The 19,677-nt window shown below is 43.2% G+C and overlaps 1 protein-coding gene across 6 annotated transcripts in view; it reads right to left on the bottom strand.

Annotated features, from left to right (window-relative positions):
- camk2g2 (calcium/calmodulin-dependent protein kinase (CaM kinase) II gamma 2) overlaps positions 1-19,677 on the bottom strand; it is a 450,178-nt gene that overhangs the window by 79,302 nt on the left and 351,199 nt on the right. For 4 of the 6 annotated variants that reach the window (XM_073025628.1, XM_073025630.1, XM_073025629.1 and 1 more), the window contains exons 12-13: positions 10,675-10,717; positions 2,550-2,612 (exon numbers count right to left, since the gene is read on the bottom strand). In XM_073025628.1, the coding sequence (XP_072881729.1) occupies positions 2,550-2,612; positions 10,675-10,717 (106 nt within the window). The remainder of the gene's footprint in view (positions 1-2,549; positions 2,613-10,674; positions 10,718-19,677) is intronic. The other 2 variants (XM_073025633.1, XM_073025634.1) reach the window with 1 other exon arrangement.

The raw sequence follows: 19,677 nt of genomic DNA, 5'->3' as shown, positions 1-19,677 counted from the left end.
GAGGCGGAGGTGGTCAAATGTACTTCTGGTGCAGAAGAATGGAGTTGCAAGTCTCTGTAGAGTCTATAGGACAAGGAAGTGGGTTCTCCAGCCCACCGGCCATTGAGTAGCCATCCAGACTGAACTCATTTGTTACTACATGGCCTGTTACCTTCCATGTCAAGTGCTTGCCTGAATACTTCATCAGTGTTTGTGTGCATATCTGTCTTCAACCATCCTGGAAGGTAAAGACAATCTTCCCAAAGTCTCCATTAAATCTCCTAACCCTCACCATAAACCTGGATGTTTTGGTGAATGAGCTCTCTGTGAAGAGGAAGAGTTACTCATTATCTGCCCTTTTGCAATTTGTCCAGTGAATGGACTGTTTTATATTCCAATTGTTGGGTTTCATACTTGGAAAAAAAAACACAAGTGAAGGGATTTTTATAAGCTCATCTGTGGTAATTATTGATAGTTTGCCTTTTAGACATTTATCCTAGTTGTTGGAGAATGACAACCTCACCTATTTGGTCCACTCTGCTAGTACTAGTGCTCAGGTACCACACCAAAGCTGACAATTCTAATCCTTCCTGTTGCCTTTTTCTTTCCCGATTTTTTTCTTCAGTTTTATACCTCATTATCCCAACTTGCCTTCAAAACCACTTGCGTACTGCTTCTATGCAAAGAACCACGAGGCTCTCTCCATCTTCTCCACATATCTGTTACGAATACTAATTGATAGTCACCGAGCAGTGAAATGAACCCTACACTCCGATTGAAGGAGAATATCACTAATTTTTGTTTAATACCCTCTACATTGCATGCAGAGAGTTCAATGTTCCCTTCTGTTTAAAATAATGTTTGTAAATAATTGATTGAGTCTGCTAGAGGCCAATGAAGATGGCCTGTCTGGGGATAGAGCACTGTGTACTGTACGTACATGGGTGGGTGGGTAAGGGAAGAAAGGGAAGGGCTTGTTTTGCTGTTGTTTTGTTGCTTGTTGTGTTCTGTGTTGTTCTGTTGAGCTTTGTGGGACGCTATGATGGCACTGGAACGTGTGGTGGTTCTTGTGGGTGCGTTGGTTGTGAATGGAAACCGTGCACTTCACTGTGTATTTCCATGTACATGTGTCAAATAAATCGGAATCGTTTCAAAGTCTTTATCCAAAATGTTCTCCTCAGGTTGGAGGAGCAACACCTTATGTTCTGTTTGGGTAGCCTCCAGCCCAACGTCATGAACACTGATTTCTCAAACTTGTGGTAATTCCCCCCACCTCCCTCCTCTCCTTCACCATTCGCCACTCTTGTTCCCTTCTTACACCTTCCCTTCTCACCTGCTCAGCACATCTCTCTGGTGCTCCTCCCCCTTCCCTTTCTTCTGTCCTCTCCTATCAGATCCCTCCTTCTCCAACTCTTTATCTCTTCCACCAATCAACTTCCCGGCTCTGTACTTCATCCCTCCCCCTCTCCTGGATTCACCCATCACCTGCCACCTTGCACTTCTTCCTCTCCTCCCCCCCACCTTCTTATTCTGGCATCCTCCCCCTTCCTTCCCAGTCCTGACGAAGTGTCTCAGCTCAAAAACGTCAACTGTTTATTCCCATCCATAGATGCTGCCTGACCTGCTGAGCTCCTCCAGCACATTGTGTGTGTTGTTCTATTAAAAAAAACTCACTCCATTACAGTTCTTCCAGAATTAGGTGTGTGGGCAAGTGAGGAGTGTAGTGCCTATATGATCTTGTCTTGATTTGTTTGGGCAAAAAGTAATTGTTCCTCTCTCTCTTCACCACCTGAGGCTCCTGGCATTAAACACTTTCCACTCAAAAAACAATTCTACAGTAGAATGTGCTCTTCACTGCAATCCAGGCATTCGCAAAGCACTTTGACAGGCTCAGGCAGTATTAGCACACACACCGACACTACAAACAGCATAGTGTTGCCAGAGCTGGAAATGAGAAACAAACAATAGATACAGCAGATCAGTGAACGTCTGTCTGTTCCGGGGCTGTGAAACTGTTTCCCAAACCTCACCATTGTGTCTGCAGTGTGCTCTTAACCGGCTTCTTTCAAATCGCTGTTCATTTGCAATGTATACACCAATTTAGTCTGAACATGTTAACCCCATGTGCCAAATCTGTCAGAGTGTGTTATAAATCGCAGATGATCGAATACGTACGTGCATATTAATTTATAAAGTGGTGGTGTGTAATAGAATTGGACTCCAGCATGGGATCATAAAGATGTTCATATATGTGTATAAACTATTTGCTTAATGTGGTGTCCAAGTTAAATTCTTTCACCCTGACATGTATATATATAGGCTGGGGTGTATACTCAAATTTATGTGTGGCTGAATGTTCGCTGGTGGTTGTGTGTGTAGGCAGACACACAGATGTATCTATGGTACAAGTACATTTGTGTTTTTTTTAATTCACATACCTTTATTGCTTTCTTAAAGGGAAAAGAACTGCAATGAGCAATGATGAGCGATGGTTAAATGAGTCATTCCGCGTTAGGTGAAAGCACTCAGTCGGCATGCTGCGTTTCACAGTGGTGTTCGATAGCACGTACCTTGCTCAGCCAGACCAGCAGCAGCTGTGGCTGCTGCAGCTGGAGCTGTGGACTGCCTGCCAACTATCGAAGGGAAGGATTTAGTGACAGGAGCCGAGAAGGCTCGAAAGGTTAAAAGAGGAACCGCAAAGCCCATGTGTTTTAAAAGCCCTCCCATTTTCCCCCTTCGAGTTCACGGCTTTCCTTTTACACCCAAGTCTATCTTTAAAACACACAGGGAGTTAGAGCGTAGAACATTGCAGCACTGTACAGGGCCTTTAGCCCACAATGACTTTTTAACCTTTGTCAAGATCAATTTAACTCTTTTCACTCCGTTTACATACCTTGACTCCTCCTCACAGTTAACCCATAAAATAATCTAACTTTCAGAAGCATTCATGGCTGTGGAGGTCATGTGGCTCTGCCATCTCTCTATTAGGGCTATTCTCTTTTTTAATAGAACGTAAGACAGTCCAGCACAGTAAAGGCCCTTTGGCCCACAATGTTTTAACCTACTCCAAGATCAATCTAGCCCCCTCCCCCCCTCGCTTGGTCAGTGTTTCTGAGACTCTGAAGTGCCTCTACCACCAGAGGAAATGACTCCCTTCTCTTCTTTTCCAAACTTCCAGGAGTACTTTGGTCTCAGGTCATTTGCACTCCACCCCTCCCCCTTCCTCACTGAACACCATTAACCTACAAGCCTGTGGAACAATGGGAATTCAATGGAAAACTCCAACAGCTTCCTCATGGATCACTCCTGTGTACTGCTGCTTGAGAGCCTTTTGAAATGAATTTAGCCTTCCTATACACAGAACATACAGCACAGTAGAGGCCCTTCAGCCCACAATGTTGTGCCAACCCTTTAACCTACTCTAAGATTAATCTAACCCTTCTCTCCCACATAGCCATTCATTTTTCTTCCATCTATGCACTAGACAACCACCAGGCCTGGCAGCGTGTTCCATGCACGCACCACTCTGTGTAAAAATCTACCTCTGGCATCCCTCCTGGGCTTTCTTCCTTGAAATTATGTCCCTTCATACTAGCCATTTCCACCTTGCAGACCAGGTGCTGATTTTCCACTCGATTATGCCTCTTGTCATCTTATACATCTCTGTCAAGTCACCTTTCATCTTCCTTCACTCCAAAGAGGAAAGCCCTAACTTGCTCAACCTTTCTTCATAAGACATGCTCTCTAATGCAGGCAGCATCCTGGTAAATCTCATCTGCACCCTCTCTAATGCAGGCAGCATCCTGGTAAATCTCATCTGCACCCTCTCTAATGCAGGCAGCATCCTGGTAAATCTCATCTGCACCCTCTCTAAAGCCCTGAAAATTATTGATAGAAATGGGTCCTTGCTAAATGTGCACTGGTGTCAGTCATCATGTACTGCTCCCTGTTTAGAAAACTAGGCTTTATTTTTATGGAAACAAAAGTTTTTCATTGATTCTATTATCTTTCTTGGATTTACTAAGTATGCGCACAGGAAAATTAATCTCAGGGTTGTATATGGTGACATATATGTAATTTGATAATAAATTTATTTTGAACTTTAGAGTTTGGAACACAATTTGTCTGTGATACAAAACTGCAATAAACAATGTATTTCCAGTTTGTGGAATTTCATTGCTGGGAAATACCTGTCCATCTTTGCACCAATCCCATCCTCCTGCTCTTACACCCTCCAGCAGTTTATTCCAATGTTCAAAGCTCAAAGTTTAAGGCAAATTTGTTATCAAAGTATGTACATGTCACCATATACAACCCTGAGATTCATTTACTTGCAGGCATTCACAGAGAACAAAGAAATACAATAGAATCAATGAAGACCTATACACAAAGACTGGCTAACAACCAATGCGCAAAGGAGGACTAACTGTGTAAATACAAATAAATAAATAATACTGAGAACATGAGTTGTAGAGTCCTTGAAAGTGAGACCGTAGGTTATCCATGCTGGTTCAAAAGCCTGATGGTTGAAAGGTAATAACTGTTCCGGAACTTCGGGGTGTGGGACCTAAGATTTCTGTACTTCCTTCATGATGGTAGCAGGGAGGTGAGTGCATTGCCTGGATGGTGGGGGTCCTTGATGATGGAAGTTGCTTCTGTATAGCATCACTCCTTGTAGATCTGCTCAAAGGTGGGAAGGACTTTTTCTGTGATGGGCTGTGCTGTGTCTACTACATTTGGTAGGCTTTTTCATTTTTGAGCTTTGGAGCTTCCAAAATATGATACAATCAATCACAAGTCTGTCGAAGTTTTAGACGACATGCCAAATCTGTGCAAACTTCTAAGAAAGTGGAGCACTATTGTGCCTCGTTGTGATGGCACTTACATGCTGGACCCAGGACAGATCATCTGAAATGATAACACGAAGGAATTTATTGACCTTCTCCACCCTCCAAGAGGACCACAAACTTGTTGTAGGGCTTGGAGGCTTGCATGCCTCAATGAACCAGAGAGCTATGTTAAATGGAGACAGGGCCCTGTGCTTTAGCTCTTGATAGGGTCACCCATGCCAGACAGGCCAAAGGGTAGAGGTCAGACTAAGAGTGGTCCAACGGTCCTCCAGGTTCGGGGGTTCAGCTCAGAGCCAATGACCCTGACTGGTCAAAAAACAATTGTAATAAAAACAGCAATGAAGAATCCTTCTACACTGACAGAAGCAGAGGACCTGCACTGCTGCCCTAAACACTTGGGGTGTAAAGGGCAGTAAGTAAGACAGACCCGCTCCACCTCCGATCCCCAAATAAGGACTGGCTCATGGACCTCTGGCTTCTTCCGCCTGTAGTGTTGCATGCAACATCCCGCTGGGAAGTTTCATGGGCAGGCGGCACCGGCCTGTAACTGAGTACTGTCTATAAATGAGCTGAGAAAGGACAGATGTGTTCATGGAAGGCCTGTGAAACAAAAGTTTGTTTACCTTTCCCTCCCTCCCCTCATTTCTTATTTAGCTTCTGTCCCCTTCCTTTCCAGTTCGCAAGAAGGATCTCAGCTTTAAACGACGACTGTTTATTCCACTCTGTAGATGCTGCCGGACCTGCTGAGTTCCTCCAGCATTTTGTGTGTGTTGCTCTGGATTTCCTGCATCTGCAGAATCTCTTGTGTTTAGCCTAGAATAAAGTTTAACAACAACAGCACAGGATAGGTGAGATCAGGTGAGGGAGAAAGTGGGTTTGGGGGGGGATGAAGAAAGAAACTAGGAGGTGATAGGTGGAAAAAGTAGAGGGCTTAATGAAAAGGAATCTGACAGGAGAGGAGAGGAGAGTGGACCGTGAAAGAAAGGTTCCCTCTGCTCCTCTTATTCTAGCTCCTGCTCCCTTCCTTCCTGGTCCTCTTGAAGGGTCTCAGCTTGAATGTGAACTAGATGCTACCTGACTTGCAGAGTTCCTCCAGCATTTCTAGTTGGGTGAAAGGAGAATAGAGTTGCATACAGTATGAATACAGAGCCTTGAGCCCAGCTAGTGCATGCTGACCTTGATACCTATCCAAGCTGATCTAATTTGCCAGTGTTTGAGTTACAACCTGCTGAACCTTTCCAATCCATGTACCTGTCCAACTGTCTTTTAGAAATTGTTATTAGACCTGCCTCATCTACTTACCTTGCAATTCATTCTACATAAACACTACCTTTCGTGTAAAAAAGTTAATGACTGACTTTATTTGGTCAAATGTACATCAAAACATACAGCGAAATGCGTCAGTTGCGTCATATCAAATTAGTGAGGATCGTGCCGGGCAGCCTGCAAACATCACCACACTATCGGCACCCACACCTTATTAAACCTAATCTGTATGTGGGAGGAAACTGGAGCATGTGGACGAAACACACGCATTCACAGGGTGAATGTACAAACTCCTTATGGACAATGGTGGGAACTAGACACCAATTTATTTATTCATTTAGAGATACAGCACGGAATAGGTATCTTCTGGCTCAATGACTGCACCGTCCAACAACCCAATGATTTAACCCTAGCCTAATCACAGGACAATTTACAATGACAACGTACCTACTCACCTGTATGTCTTTGGCCTGTGGGAGGAAACCAGAGCCCCCAGAGGAGACCCACGTGGTCACAGGAGTTATAGCAGGTGCTGGAATTGAATTTCAGTGCCCCAGCTGTAATAGCATTGTGCTGACCACTACGCTATCATGCCAACATGAATAGCCTCTCAAGCCCCTATTAAATTTTATCCTATGCCCTCTGGTCCTTGATTCCTCAACCCTGGGTAAAACACTGTACATATTCACCCTATCTATGTCCCTCATGATTTTAAACACTGCAAAGAGATCACCTACATAGTAGGGAAATCGTTAAGGAAAGATCTCATCTCCCCTCTGGTTCTTGTACCAAATTGGTAAGACAAACTGCAAACAAGAAACTCAACTTACTTAGACACAGATTAGTACTGGGGACTCCAGAAAGTACATCAGGTTATGATAAGCAACTTCCTCCTTGCTTTAAGATGCTGTAGACCCCGTCCAATCACTTCTATGACCGTCAGCCGTCCCTCCTGCTACTAAAGATGGATTAATGTTGCCGTTAGTCACCACTGCATGGGCAGTGACGGATGCCAAAGGGAGGATCTGGCATCTGCCAACTTCTTTGTTGCGTCGTTATGGTGACCGTGCATCTCCCTCTCCAAGCCCTCCCACCACTCGCTCGGCACAGCAGGGTTTACGTGGAAACTGACAGTGCCGCCCACAACTGACCTAAATCCATCAGCCGATTTATGAACCTGAATCTCTGCATTTTGATATACTGAATACACTGTTGTACTGTTTGCTCAAAGCACTGACATCAGAGGAGCTTTTAACACTAATTAAAAGCATTGGGCAGATGCTCCACAAATCAGCTCACAGAGAGAACACAGAACATAGGTCCTTCGGCCCACAACGTTGTACTAACCATTTAACCTACTTCAAGATCAATTCAACCCTTCGCTCCTGCATATCCCCCCCATTTTTCTAACATCCATATGCCTATCTAAAAGTTTCTTAAATGTCCTTAATGTATCTGTCTCCGCCATCACTCTCAGTAGCACATTCCACACACTCACCAATCTGTGTAAAAAAAACACTTACCTCTGACAACCCCCTCCCTATACTTTCCTCCAATCATCTTAAAATTATTGCCTCTCATATGAGCCATTTCCTCTCTGGGGAAAAGGTGCTATCTATTCTATCAATGCTCCCACCCTTACATACACCCCCATTAAGTCACCACACACCAAACTTTTGAAATATAAATACCATGGTTTTTCAAAAATCCCAACCTCGGATATGAATAAAACTAGGAGAGGTTGTGCAGACTAGGACTGTATTTCCCGAAACAGGACAGATCCAGATCTCGCTTCTCCACTGTATGACAGGAAATGACTCTCTCCTCTTCTTCCTCAGAACCTCTGTGAGTACTTTGGTCTCAGTTCATTGGCATTCCAACTCCCTTCGCCCCCTCGCTGAACTCCATTAATGTGCAAGTCCATAGAACAATGGAGATTTTGTGGAAAACACCAACAGCTTAGCATACTGCTGCTTGAGAGGCTTTTGAAATTAACTTAACCTTCCAATGCACAGCATGATACAGCACAGTGCAGGCCCATTGGCCCACAACATCTGCCAACCTTTTAACCTTTCAGCCATGTCTTCCCTGGGAAAAAGTCTTTGGCTGGCCTCTGATCATCTTGCACACCTCTATCAAGTCATATCTCATCCTTCTCCACTCCAAAGAGAAAACCCCAGTTTGCTCATCCTTTCCTCATAAGACATGCTCCTTAATCCAGACAGCATCCTAGCAAATTTCCTCTGCACCTTCTCTAAAGTTTCCATATCTTTTCTACAATGAAGCAACCAGAGCTGAAAAGAATTCTCCCCATGTTAGATGTTTCACATGAGTTCTACAGAGCTCCAACATTACCTTGTGGCTCTTGAACTCAGTTCTCCACCTGTCGAAGATCAACACAGCAAACAGCTTCTTAACCACCCTATCAACTTGCACAGTAACTTTGAGGGATCTATGATGTGAATCCCAAGATCCCACTGTTCCTCTACATTGCTACGAATCCTGCCATTAATCCTGCACTTGGCCTTCAAGTTCAACCTTCCAAAGGACGCCCAGCTCTGCATCCTATCAATGCCCTGATGTAACCTGCAACGACCTTCTACACTATCCACAACTCCACCAATCTTCGTGCCATCTGAAAACTTACTGACTTACTCATTCAAGTCATTTATAAGATGCACAAAGAGCAGGGATCCCTGTGGAACTCCACTGGCCACCTACCTTCAGGCAGAATACGTCCATTTACTACCACCCTCTGCCTTTTATGGGCAGATCAACTCCGAATCCACGCAGTCAAGTTTCCCTGGATCCCATGCCTCTTGACTTTCTGAATGAGCCTATCATGGGGAACTTTGAAATGCAACCAAACACTTCAATGTCTTTCAGAAAGGATTAATTTTCATGGAAAACTGCTTTTCCTGTATTCAAACATAGGGCGGCACAGTAACGTAGTGGTTAGCACAATGGTTTACATGTAGGCAACCCAGGTTCAATTCCTGCCGCTGCCTGTAAGGAGTTTGTACGTTTTCCCCGTGACCACGGTGCTCTGGTTTCCTCTCACAGTCCAAAGGCATACAGGTTAGTAAGTTAATTGGTCATTGTAAATTGTCCCGTGATTAGGCTGGGATTAAATCTAGGGCTTGCCAGGCGCTGGAAGGGCCTATTGCACGCTGTATCTCAATAAATTAATGAAACATACACTGACGGCAGCCATTACCTCTCCATCCATTAATTGTGTGGAAGTTTGCTATGGATACAGTTGTTGATGTCCCCATCCCCTCACATAGTTCTCCTCATCTTTCTCCATCCCATCACCATTGGTGAGGTTGTTTAACCAAATTGTCATGAGGCTTAGGTCCCACACAACCAAGTTCAGGAATAGTTATTATCCCTCAACCATACCATCAGGCCCCTGATTCAGCATGGATAATGCCACTCACCCCAATGGTGAACTGATTGACTGACTCCACAATCAACAAACTTTCTTTAAAGAACTCTACAATTCATGCTCTCAGTATTATATCTTTATTTTCCTATAAACGCCTGCAGAAAAAGGACCTCAAGGTAGTACATGGTGACCTACGTGTACTTTGATGATAAACTTGCTTTGAACTTTGTTCCCCAAGCATAGCTGTAAATTTATCCCAAGCTCTCCACTTCTCATGCACATGGGGAAATTTTATCCTCTTCTACTGCAAGCTATGCCATTGTGCTCTTCTTTTTCCAAAAAATGACCCTGGAATTATACCGAAACACCATCAGCTCCAATGGAAATCTCAGCGGCGGGTTTGGGAAGGAAGTACAGGAAATCGGAAGGCTGGTTTACTGAAATCTAACCAGCGAACATAATGGCTCGACAGCAGAAGAATAACAGATTTCAACTAATGTTGTTTAAAGGTCACAGTTAAAGCAATATCACCTTCGTGGGATGTTGGACTTCTGACCCAACAATGCTGTGGAGATGTGGACCGCCGGAGTTAACTGACACCCTTCCATGAGCGTGGAGCACAGACTGAATCCGTGCAGTGAGTAAAGAGAAAATCTTGTAGCAGTTGACAAAATTACAGCTTCCCCACTGCCTTGCACAAACTGACACCTGGATGGAATTGGGGAAACCCAGACTGCTGAGCTTCCATGAGCGCACTGCACCTGTATCATTACCCCTGCAAGTTGCTATCGGCGTAGAAAAACATCAATAGGCAATCATTATATTAAGCACAAAGTTCAAATAAGTCTCAGCAAGTTCCCTGAATCCTAAAGGGAGATCTATTCCAATATCCAGAACAACTGATTTAAACCTAGAATTTGTGACAGTTGGTAGACAAACACAAATTAACTTTTCAAAGTTGCTTTATCTGCTCTTTCAGAATCAGAAACAGGTTTACCATTACTGTCTTTTATGTTGAAAAGTTTGTTTTGCGTAAAATATTTTAATGTATTTGCACGGATTAATGCTTGTGTTAAAATAACACACAACAATGTTTTATAAACACTTCCATGTTTGTCCATCAACTGCGGTTTGTGGTTCCTTCATTACGTGCTTTGGCATGTGACAGAGTGACGCCTTAGAGGAACGTACCTGCAAAGTTTCTTGTTGCGAGCATCGTAGTCAGAATTGCACCCTAAATCAGAAAAAAGATTGGTTACTAAATGTGTGCATTTTGCCCTTTCAACAAAGAACAAAAATTAGCTATAAACACAAGAGATTGTGCGGGTGCTGGAAACCCAGAGCATCACAAAGTGCTGGAGGAACTCAACAGGTCAGACAGCATCCACAGAGGGGAATAGAGTTGACATTTTGGGACCCCTCATCAGCACAAGTTATATTAGTTATACAACTCTTAACTCTGCCCTCTTCTCATTGGTCCCACCAAGTACAGGAGCCTGAAGACACATACATAACATTTCAGGAACAGCTTCTGCCCCTCTGCCATCAGATTTCTGAATGGTCAATAAGCCCATGAACACTACCTCAGTACTGTTTTTTCCCATCTCTTTTTGCATTACTTATTTTTTTTTTTATATATGCTGCATTTCTTATTGTAATTTACAGTTTTTATTATCGTGTATTGCATTGTACTGCTGCCACAAAACAAATTTCACAACATACACCAGTGATATTAAACCTGATTCCGATTCTGAACAGGGACCAACAAAACTGATTGATCCTTTTGTTGAATAAAGTTACTTAACTCCCTTATTGTGACCTTTGCACTTTGTTTTCCTGCACTGCAATTGCTCTGTGGGTGCAGCATTTAATTCTGCACTTCCTTTCTCTTTGGCACGATCTGCCTGGAAGACACACAGACAAAAGCTTTTCACTGCATCTTGGCACATGATTGTACATCAGGATTGGTACTTGGTGACCTCACCATCCAGGACATCCTCTCTTCTCACTGGAACCAGCAACAAGGATGTACTGGGGCCTGAAGATGCATACTCAATCTCTCAGTGTACCAACAGCTTCTTCCCCTCACCAGCAGATTTCTGAAGAGTCCATGGATACTACCTCATTATTTTGCTCTCTTTTTGCACTATTTTTTATATATTCTTATTGTAATTTATAGTAAATTTTATGTATTGTACTATACTGCTGCTGCAAAACAATATTGAGGAAATATTCAAATAACAAGGTCTCAAAAAGGTGGTATCCATCATTACGGACCCTCAATAGTTCAGGAATAGTTTCTTTCCCTCTGCCCTCAGATTTCTAAATGATCCATGAATCCATGAACACTACTGCACTTTTTTTGCTATCTATCCATTATGTTTCTTATTATAACTTATAGTTTTTTATGTCTTGCAATATACGGCTGGCACAAACTAATAAATTTCATAACATATGTCAGTGTAATAAACCTGATTCTGATTCAGAAACTCCCCCTCTTCAAATGTATTTAAAACCACCCTCATTCTCTATTTCATTACAAGAGAGCAGTAGCAAAACACACCTTGCATATGTCAGCTTCAACAACAGTGATGGATATATCCAGTGAAAGGGACTATTTGCCCTAATTACTTTCTATTTTATTACATTCAAGGGGCTGACTGAATTGCACTCCAGTGTAGCCAGAGATTATGATTTCAAGTCCCACAAAAATCCGTGTTGATATTCTGTCTGTTCCCGAGGGAGTACTGCTTTCTCGGGTTCCCAGCTCTTGGATATGATATTCAATGGAAACTCCATCTGCTCTCAGTGCTGAACACAGAACAAAGAACAGGAGAGCACAGTACAGGCCCTTCAGCCCAAAACAACAACACAATGGATTCAAGTTCACTGAGACACATCACGACAGGTACATTTTGGTCCAATTAAGCAACTGCCCCAAATAGCTGCTTTCATGGAAATAGTTAAAATGGTGTAAAAAGACAAATTACTGTTTAACTGAGTAAGAAATTTTAATTTAAATGAAATAGAAAACAAATTAGAACACTACCAATGCTACTACAGTACTACAAAACTGTGTATTAGTTCATAATCGTTATCGATGGAGGAATTCATCCAGTGTACACTGCCATGTTCTTTTGATTGGCTGTAAATGAGCAAAACCAGTGCAGACACCTAGTGTAGATAATGGATTCCTTTATTACCTTCCTGCATGAAGTAGTTTCAAAAAGCATTGTTCTTTCATTCAGCATCAACAGCCCAAATGAATACCGTAACACAAGCACGCCCAACTGACACAGCTGGTTGCTTTAAGGACAGTCTAGTGCTTAATGGCTCAGAAGTGCATGTGACTGACGTTAGTTAGAAACTATTCGGCAACAATCTCCTGGCCCAACTAAGTGGCATAGTGTCCCAAATAAATTACAGAATGTTGTTTATTTTCTTGATTAGTTTGCTTTCTTTAAGAGTTATCCCAAATAAATGGCTGCCCCATTTAACCGATGGCCCAATTAACTGTAATCCATTGAACATGTCAGTGAGAATAAACCCAATTCTGATGTGCCCACAATAAATTGGTACCAATACTATTAACTAAACTGCTGAAGACATTCCTAGTTCAGTAACTCCAGTCTGGAGTGTGGGTTTCTCTCAGGGCAACACCAATGCTTGCAGGGGATCTGCGAGTCTTTCATAACGTTGAGGTAATTCATCAAAGACAGCTTGCAGCGGCCACTCCGGAGCTGATTATCTGTTATTTGTGAAGTGGGGTGCCATGCGCAATCATAATTGATTGAAAACGGACATGGGAGCATAGAGGAACATCAGGAAATCTCCAGGAAGACCTTCTTCATTGCTGCTGCTGCTGTGAGGTCCGGGACTCTGCTGGGAAGAACAGGCCCCCAGTCCTCGGGGTCACGTTGCTGATGGCCGTTGGCGGGGCCGTCTTAATACGCTCGGCAGAGGATGATGCTCGGAGAAGCTGTGCTGGAGGGGATGGTCGTTGGCTCGGAGGTTCGACGGACTCGGAGTCCGCTGCGGTCATGTTGCTTTCTGTGTGTGCTGTGTCTGCGAGGCTGGTTTCGACGGAGCTTCCATTGTGTGCTGCGTCTGCAAGGCTGAGTCGGGCAGTGCCGTGGAAGTCCCTAGCGGGGGTATTCCCTTCTGGCGTGAGATGACGAGTCTGTCGGGACCCTGGGGACTTGTGGAAACTGTGTGGTGATTTCTTTTGAACTTATAGTCCTTTAACATCTTTGGACTATTTTTACTGTGCCCATGGTCTGTTCTTTTAAAATCAATTATGCTATTGTTTGCACTGTTGTAACTATATGGTTTTGTGCAGGTCTTGTAGCTTTAGTTTTTGGTCTTGTTTGTCTGGTGGATTTGGAGCTCCTTTCCAGGGAACGCACTAAGATGGTAGCGCAATATTAATACGCAGCAGCCTCTCCGGACTCTGGATTGGGGATTGCCAAATGTTATGTGGATTCCCCATATAATGGTGTAGTCTGTTTTGTCATATGCTTTTGTGATATCATTCTGGGGGAACGTTGTCTTATTTCTTAACTGCATTGCATCTGTGGTTTCTAAATGACAATAAACTGAATCTGAATCTGAAATCTGAATGAAGCTTAACAAAAAAAAGCTTTAAGTAAAAATGGACTTGTCACACTAATTACTCAAGTTCTTGAGCTGCTTATTATCCTAAGAAACCATTTGGAAGATCTTAACCAAATAAAAAGCATGACCCACATTGTCATCAGGCAGTTATGAATGGACTGGAGCTTATTACGTAGATAAGTGGGGCTTCCACTTCTTGCCAATCATTTGATGCACAACCTGAGTCAGAAGATCAGGTGGCATGGCAGCACAGTGGACCCAAGACTATTACAGTACCCACAATTCGGCTTCAATTCCTGCTGCTGTCTATGAGGAATTTGTACATTCTCCCCCATAACTGCGTGGGTGCTCTGATTTCCTCCCACTTTCCAAAGGTGTACAGGTTAGTAGGTTAATTGGTCACATGGGTGTGATTGGGCAGCGAGGGTCGTGGGCTGGAAGGCCCTGTAACTGTGCTGCGTCCCTAAATAAAAAAAAATGGATTGGGATTCAAATTTCAGTCCTAAGACATGAGCACATAACCTCAAGTTATATACCAGTTCACTGATTGAGAGAAAACTTTTCTCATAAGGGGAGGACATTCAATCTGTTGTGTTAGTCTAAAACGTGGTGCCCAGTCTAACCCCACTTTCCAATAATAGGTCAGTTGGAATGTGTAGTACTGAGGGGCAGATATACCAGGGAAAACAGCATCTTTTAGAAGATGAAGGTGGTGCTCTTTGTCCTGAAAGGTGTGAAGGTAGACCTATCTCCAGGGCCTGACCAGGTAAATCTGGAATCCTTTAGGGCAGGGTTCCCAATATTTTTATGCCATGGACCCTGACCATTAACCGAGAGGTCTGTGGAGCCTAGGCTGGGAACCCCTGCTTTAGGGAATCCTTAATTTACCTTCAGAGAGACGTGAAACATTAATAAGAAGAAACAAATTGACTCAGAGAGCAACCACTGTAGGGAAGCGCAAAGTTACGCACTTTAGTAGGAGGAATAGAGGTGTAGGTTATTTACTGAATGGAGAGTGAATTCAGAAATAGGAAGCACAAAGGGACTTGGAATACCTTCAGCAGGATTCCCTAAAGATTAGCTTGCAGGCTGAGTCGGTAGGAAGGAAGGAAAGTGCAATGTTAGCATTCATTTCAAGAGGACTAGAATATAAAAGCAAGGATGCAAGGCTGAGGTTTTATAGGATATTGGCCAGATAATCCACAATACATTTGGAGTACTGTGAGCAGTTTTGGGCCCCTTATGTAAGAAAGGGTTTGCTTGCATTAGGTTGGGTCCAGAGGAGGTTCATGAGAATGATCTTGGCAATGAAATGGTTAATGTATCTGGGAGATTAATGACCCTAGACCTGTACTCACTGATGTTTAGAAGAATGAGGGGGTATCTCATTGAAACCTATCGAATTTTGAAAGACCTAGATAGAGTGGACGTGGAGCGGATTCCAATAGTGGGAGAGCCTAGGACTAGAGCGCACAGCCTCAGAGTACAGGAATGTTCCTAGAGAACAGAGATGAGGAAGAATTTCTTGGATGGTGAATTCAATGTCACAGATGTCTGTGGAGACCAAATTATTGGGTAGACTTAAAGTAGAGGTTGATAGGTTCTTGACTAGTAAGGGTGTCAAAGGTTATGAGGAGAAGGCAGGAGAATGGAATTCAAGAGGGATAATAAATTAGCCATATTTAGAATGATGGTTAATGACTGGGAGTGGGGGGGGGGTTATTGTAGTGGGAATAAGCACCCACTACCTGTTAGATGCTCCCAAAGGCATGTGTCTCAAATAGCCTCTGACAACCAAGTCCAGCTCCTGGACTTCACATGTGTGTGGCTCAGCTCCTAAGCTCCGGCAGAACCATTTTTTACTGACAGGAGAAGGGGCCTAAGTCGGGTTACTGGTGCCTTAAAACCAGTCGTTTCCGGTAGATGGGGCTTGTCAGCCTTGGTGGTAGCTCATCAAGGAAAAGGAAAATAATCAGATTTCAGGCCTCTGTTGCCTTGTTGCAATACCCACGCATGGGGAAGGCTTTGGGAGTAAATCCCAGGAGAAAAATTCAGGAAGTCCTACATTGAGTCAGTGCTGAGTGGCAACTCCTGGGAAACTGTATCGGTCTGTGCAGTTCCTTTGGATTCAACAGCTGAGTGGGCAACTGCTTGCTCCCCGCATCGTACTGCTCTAGCTTGCAATTTGACTGACGGTGACAACGTAGGCATCAAGGACGCAATATCTGTAGTCCACCCGGATCAACTGAGGGCCTCATGGTGGAACGGTGCAACAGACTCGATGGGTTAAATGCACCAATTCTGCTCCTCTGTCTTATGGTCCCTGCTTTCTGTGACCAACCTTCACTGCTTGTCAAATGTTTTGAGATGCCTTGAGTGAACATCACTAAATGCAAGCTTCTCTCCTCCTGTCAGGACAGCAACAAAATTCCAAGCAGGAGCCCTTTGCAAATTTTAATTATGTCTATTATTGAAAAATACACCTGAATTAATCTTACTCACTGTGATATACACAGCTATTAATTCTGGCGTCTCAAGTCTCACAGATGATTGCATCCAGCGCAAAGAATTAATTCTGGCCTGATAGTGTATTTAGTTAGTCTAATTGCCTAGTATCTTACAATTCCAGACCTGTCATCAAGATCCACACAGCGTAGGTAACATAAAATGCCTGCTCTAAACCAGCCTCATATCCACATAGTTCTCCTTCCAAATGATTACCAAATTGGCTACGTGGAGAACTCTTTTTCATCCTAGTCAGACCATTCTACATACTTGTGGAATTGTACAGCAAAGAAACAGGCCACTCAGTCCAATTTATCTATGTTGACCAGTGGGCATCTCTCTGTATTAATGTCACCACTCAGCACTTGATCCATATATCCAGAAAGTTGTCAGAAAAAAGGCCAGTTACATCATGGAGCAGCCCACCCATTCCGCTCATGGACTGTTTGTCCCACACCCATCAGGGAGGAGGCTACGTAGCATCCATGTCAGGACAACCAGATTCAAAAACAGTTACTTTCCCCAAGTAGTAAAGCTGATCAAAATCTCCACCCACTAACCCAGCTCTCCACTCCCCACATCCCCAGACACCACTACTTTATCATGTCCTGTCAGTCACCTGATGTATAGATACTTCTGTGCCTAGCACAGGAGTTCTCAACCTGGGGTCTACGGACCCCATTAGTCCATGGCATAAAAATGGTTGGGAAACCCTGGCCTAGTGTCACTTTGTGAACATACAGTCAAACTACATATATAAGCTATGTTATATATTTATATTTATTGTGTTTTTTTATTATTGTGTTCTTTATCTTATTATTTTTGTGCTTCGTTGGATCTGGAGTAATAATGATTTTGTTCTTGTTTACACTAGTGTACTGGAAATGATATTGAATGATCTTGAGTCTTGAATCTTGAATAGCTCTCTATGCTGAGACCATAAGACCATAAGATATAGGAGCAGAAGCAGGCTATTCGGTCCATTGAGTCTGCTCCGCCATATAATCATGGGCTGATCCAATTCTTCCAGTCATCCCCACTTCCCTGCCTTCTCCACATACCCTCTGATGCCCCTACCTGGCTAATCAAGAACCTATCTATCTCTGCCTTAAATGCACCCAATGACTTGGCCTCCACAGATGCTCACAGATTTACAACCCTCCGACTAAATAATTTCTCCATTTCTCTCTTCTAAATGGACGTCCTTCAATCCTGAAGTCGTGCTCGCTTGTCCTAGACTTCGCTACCATGGGAAATGAATTTGTCATATCTAATCTGTTCAGGCCTTTTAATATTTGGAATGTTTCTATTAGATCCCCCCTCATTCTCCTGAACTCCAAGGAATACAACCCAAGAACTGCCAGACGTTCCTCATACAATAACCCTTTCATTCCTGGAATCATTCTCGTGAATCTTCTCTGAACCCTCTCCAGTATCAATATAGCCTTTCTAAAATAAGGAGCCCAAAACTGCATATAATACTCCAAGTGTGGTCTCACGAATGCCTTACAGAGCCTCAACATCACATCTCTGCTCTTATATCCTATATTTCTAGAAATGAATGCCAACATTGCATTGGCCTTCTGCACCACCGACTCATCCTGGAGATTACCTTTAGGGTATCCTGCACAAGGACTCCTAAGACCCTTTGTATCTCTGCATTTTGAATTCTCTCCCCATTTAAATAGATAGATAGATAGATAGATAGATAGATAGATACTTTATTCATCCCCATGGGGAAATTCAACTTTTTTCCAATGTCCCATACACTTGTTGTAGCAAAACTAATTACATACAATACTTAACTCAGTAAAAAAATATGATATGCATCTAAATCACTATCTCAAAAAGCATTAATAATAGCTTTTAAAAAGTTCTTAAGTCCTGGCGGTAGAATTGTAAAGCCTAATGGCATTGGGGAGTATTGACCTCTTCATCCTGTCTGAGGAGCATTGCATCGATAGTAACCTGTCGCTGAAACTGCTTCTCTGTCTCTGGATGGTGCTATGTAGAGGATGTTCAGAGTTATCCATAATTGACCGTAGCCTACTCAGCGCCCTTCGTTTATAGTCTGCCCGTTTATTTCTTCCACCAAAGTGCATGACCGTACACTTTCCAACATTGAATTTCATTTACCACTTCTTTGCCCATTCCCCTAAACTATCTAAGTCTCTCTGTTTCCTCAACACTATCCACTCCTCCACCTACTGTTGTTTCATCAGCAAATTTAACACAAATCCATGAATCCCATAGTCCAAATCATTGACATACATCATAAAAAGCAGCAGCCCAACACCGAGCCCTGTGGAACTCCACTGGTAACCGGCAGCCAGCCAGAATAAGATCCCTTTATTCCCACTCTCTGCTTTCTGCCAACCAGCCAATGCTCCACCCATGCTAGTAACTTCCCTGTAATTCCATGGGCTCTTATCTTGCTAAGCAGCCTCATGTGCAGCACCTTGTCAAAGGCCTTCTGAAAATCCAAGTACACCACATCTACTGTATCTCCTTTGTCTATCCTGCTTGCAATTTCCTCAAAAAATTGCAGTAGGTTGGTCAGGCAGAATTTTCCTTTCAAGAAACCATTCTGGCTTTGGCCTATGTGCCTCCAGGTACTCGTAATCTTATCCCTAACAATCGATTCTAACAATTTCCCAACCACTGATGTCAGGCTAACAGGTCTATAGTTTCCTTTCTGCTGCCTCCCACCCTTCTTAAATAGCAGAGAAACATTTGCAATTTTCCAGTTATTCAATACAATGCCAGAATCTATCGATTCTTGAAAGATCATCGTTAATGCCGCCGCAATCTCTCCAGCTACTTCCTTCAGGACCCTAGGGTGCATTCCATCAGGTCCAGGAGATTTATCCATCCTCAGACCATTAAGCTTCCTGAGCACCTTCTCAGTTGTAATTTTCACTGCACATACTTCACTTCCCTGACACTCTTGAATGTCTGGTATACTGCTGATGTCTTCCACAGTGAAGACTGATGCAAAATATACATTCAGATCCTCTGCCATCTCTGCATCTCTCATTACAATGTCTCTGGCGTCATTTTCTATTGGTTCTATAT

This window comes from Hemitrygon akajei, chromosome 21, assembly GCF_048418815.1.
Source record: "Hemitrygon akajei chromosome 21, sHemAka1.3, whole genome shotgun sequence".
Classification (NCBI taxonomy): domain Eukaryota; kingdom Metazoa; phylum Chordata; class Chondrichthyes; order Myliobatiformes; family Dasyatidae; genus Hemitrygon; species Hemitrygon akajei.
This window is presented reverse-complemented; position numbering and strand designations above follow the sequence as displayed.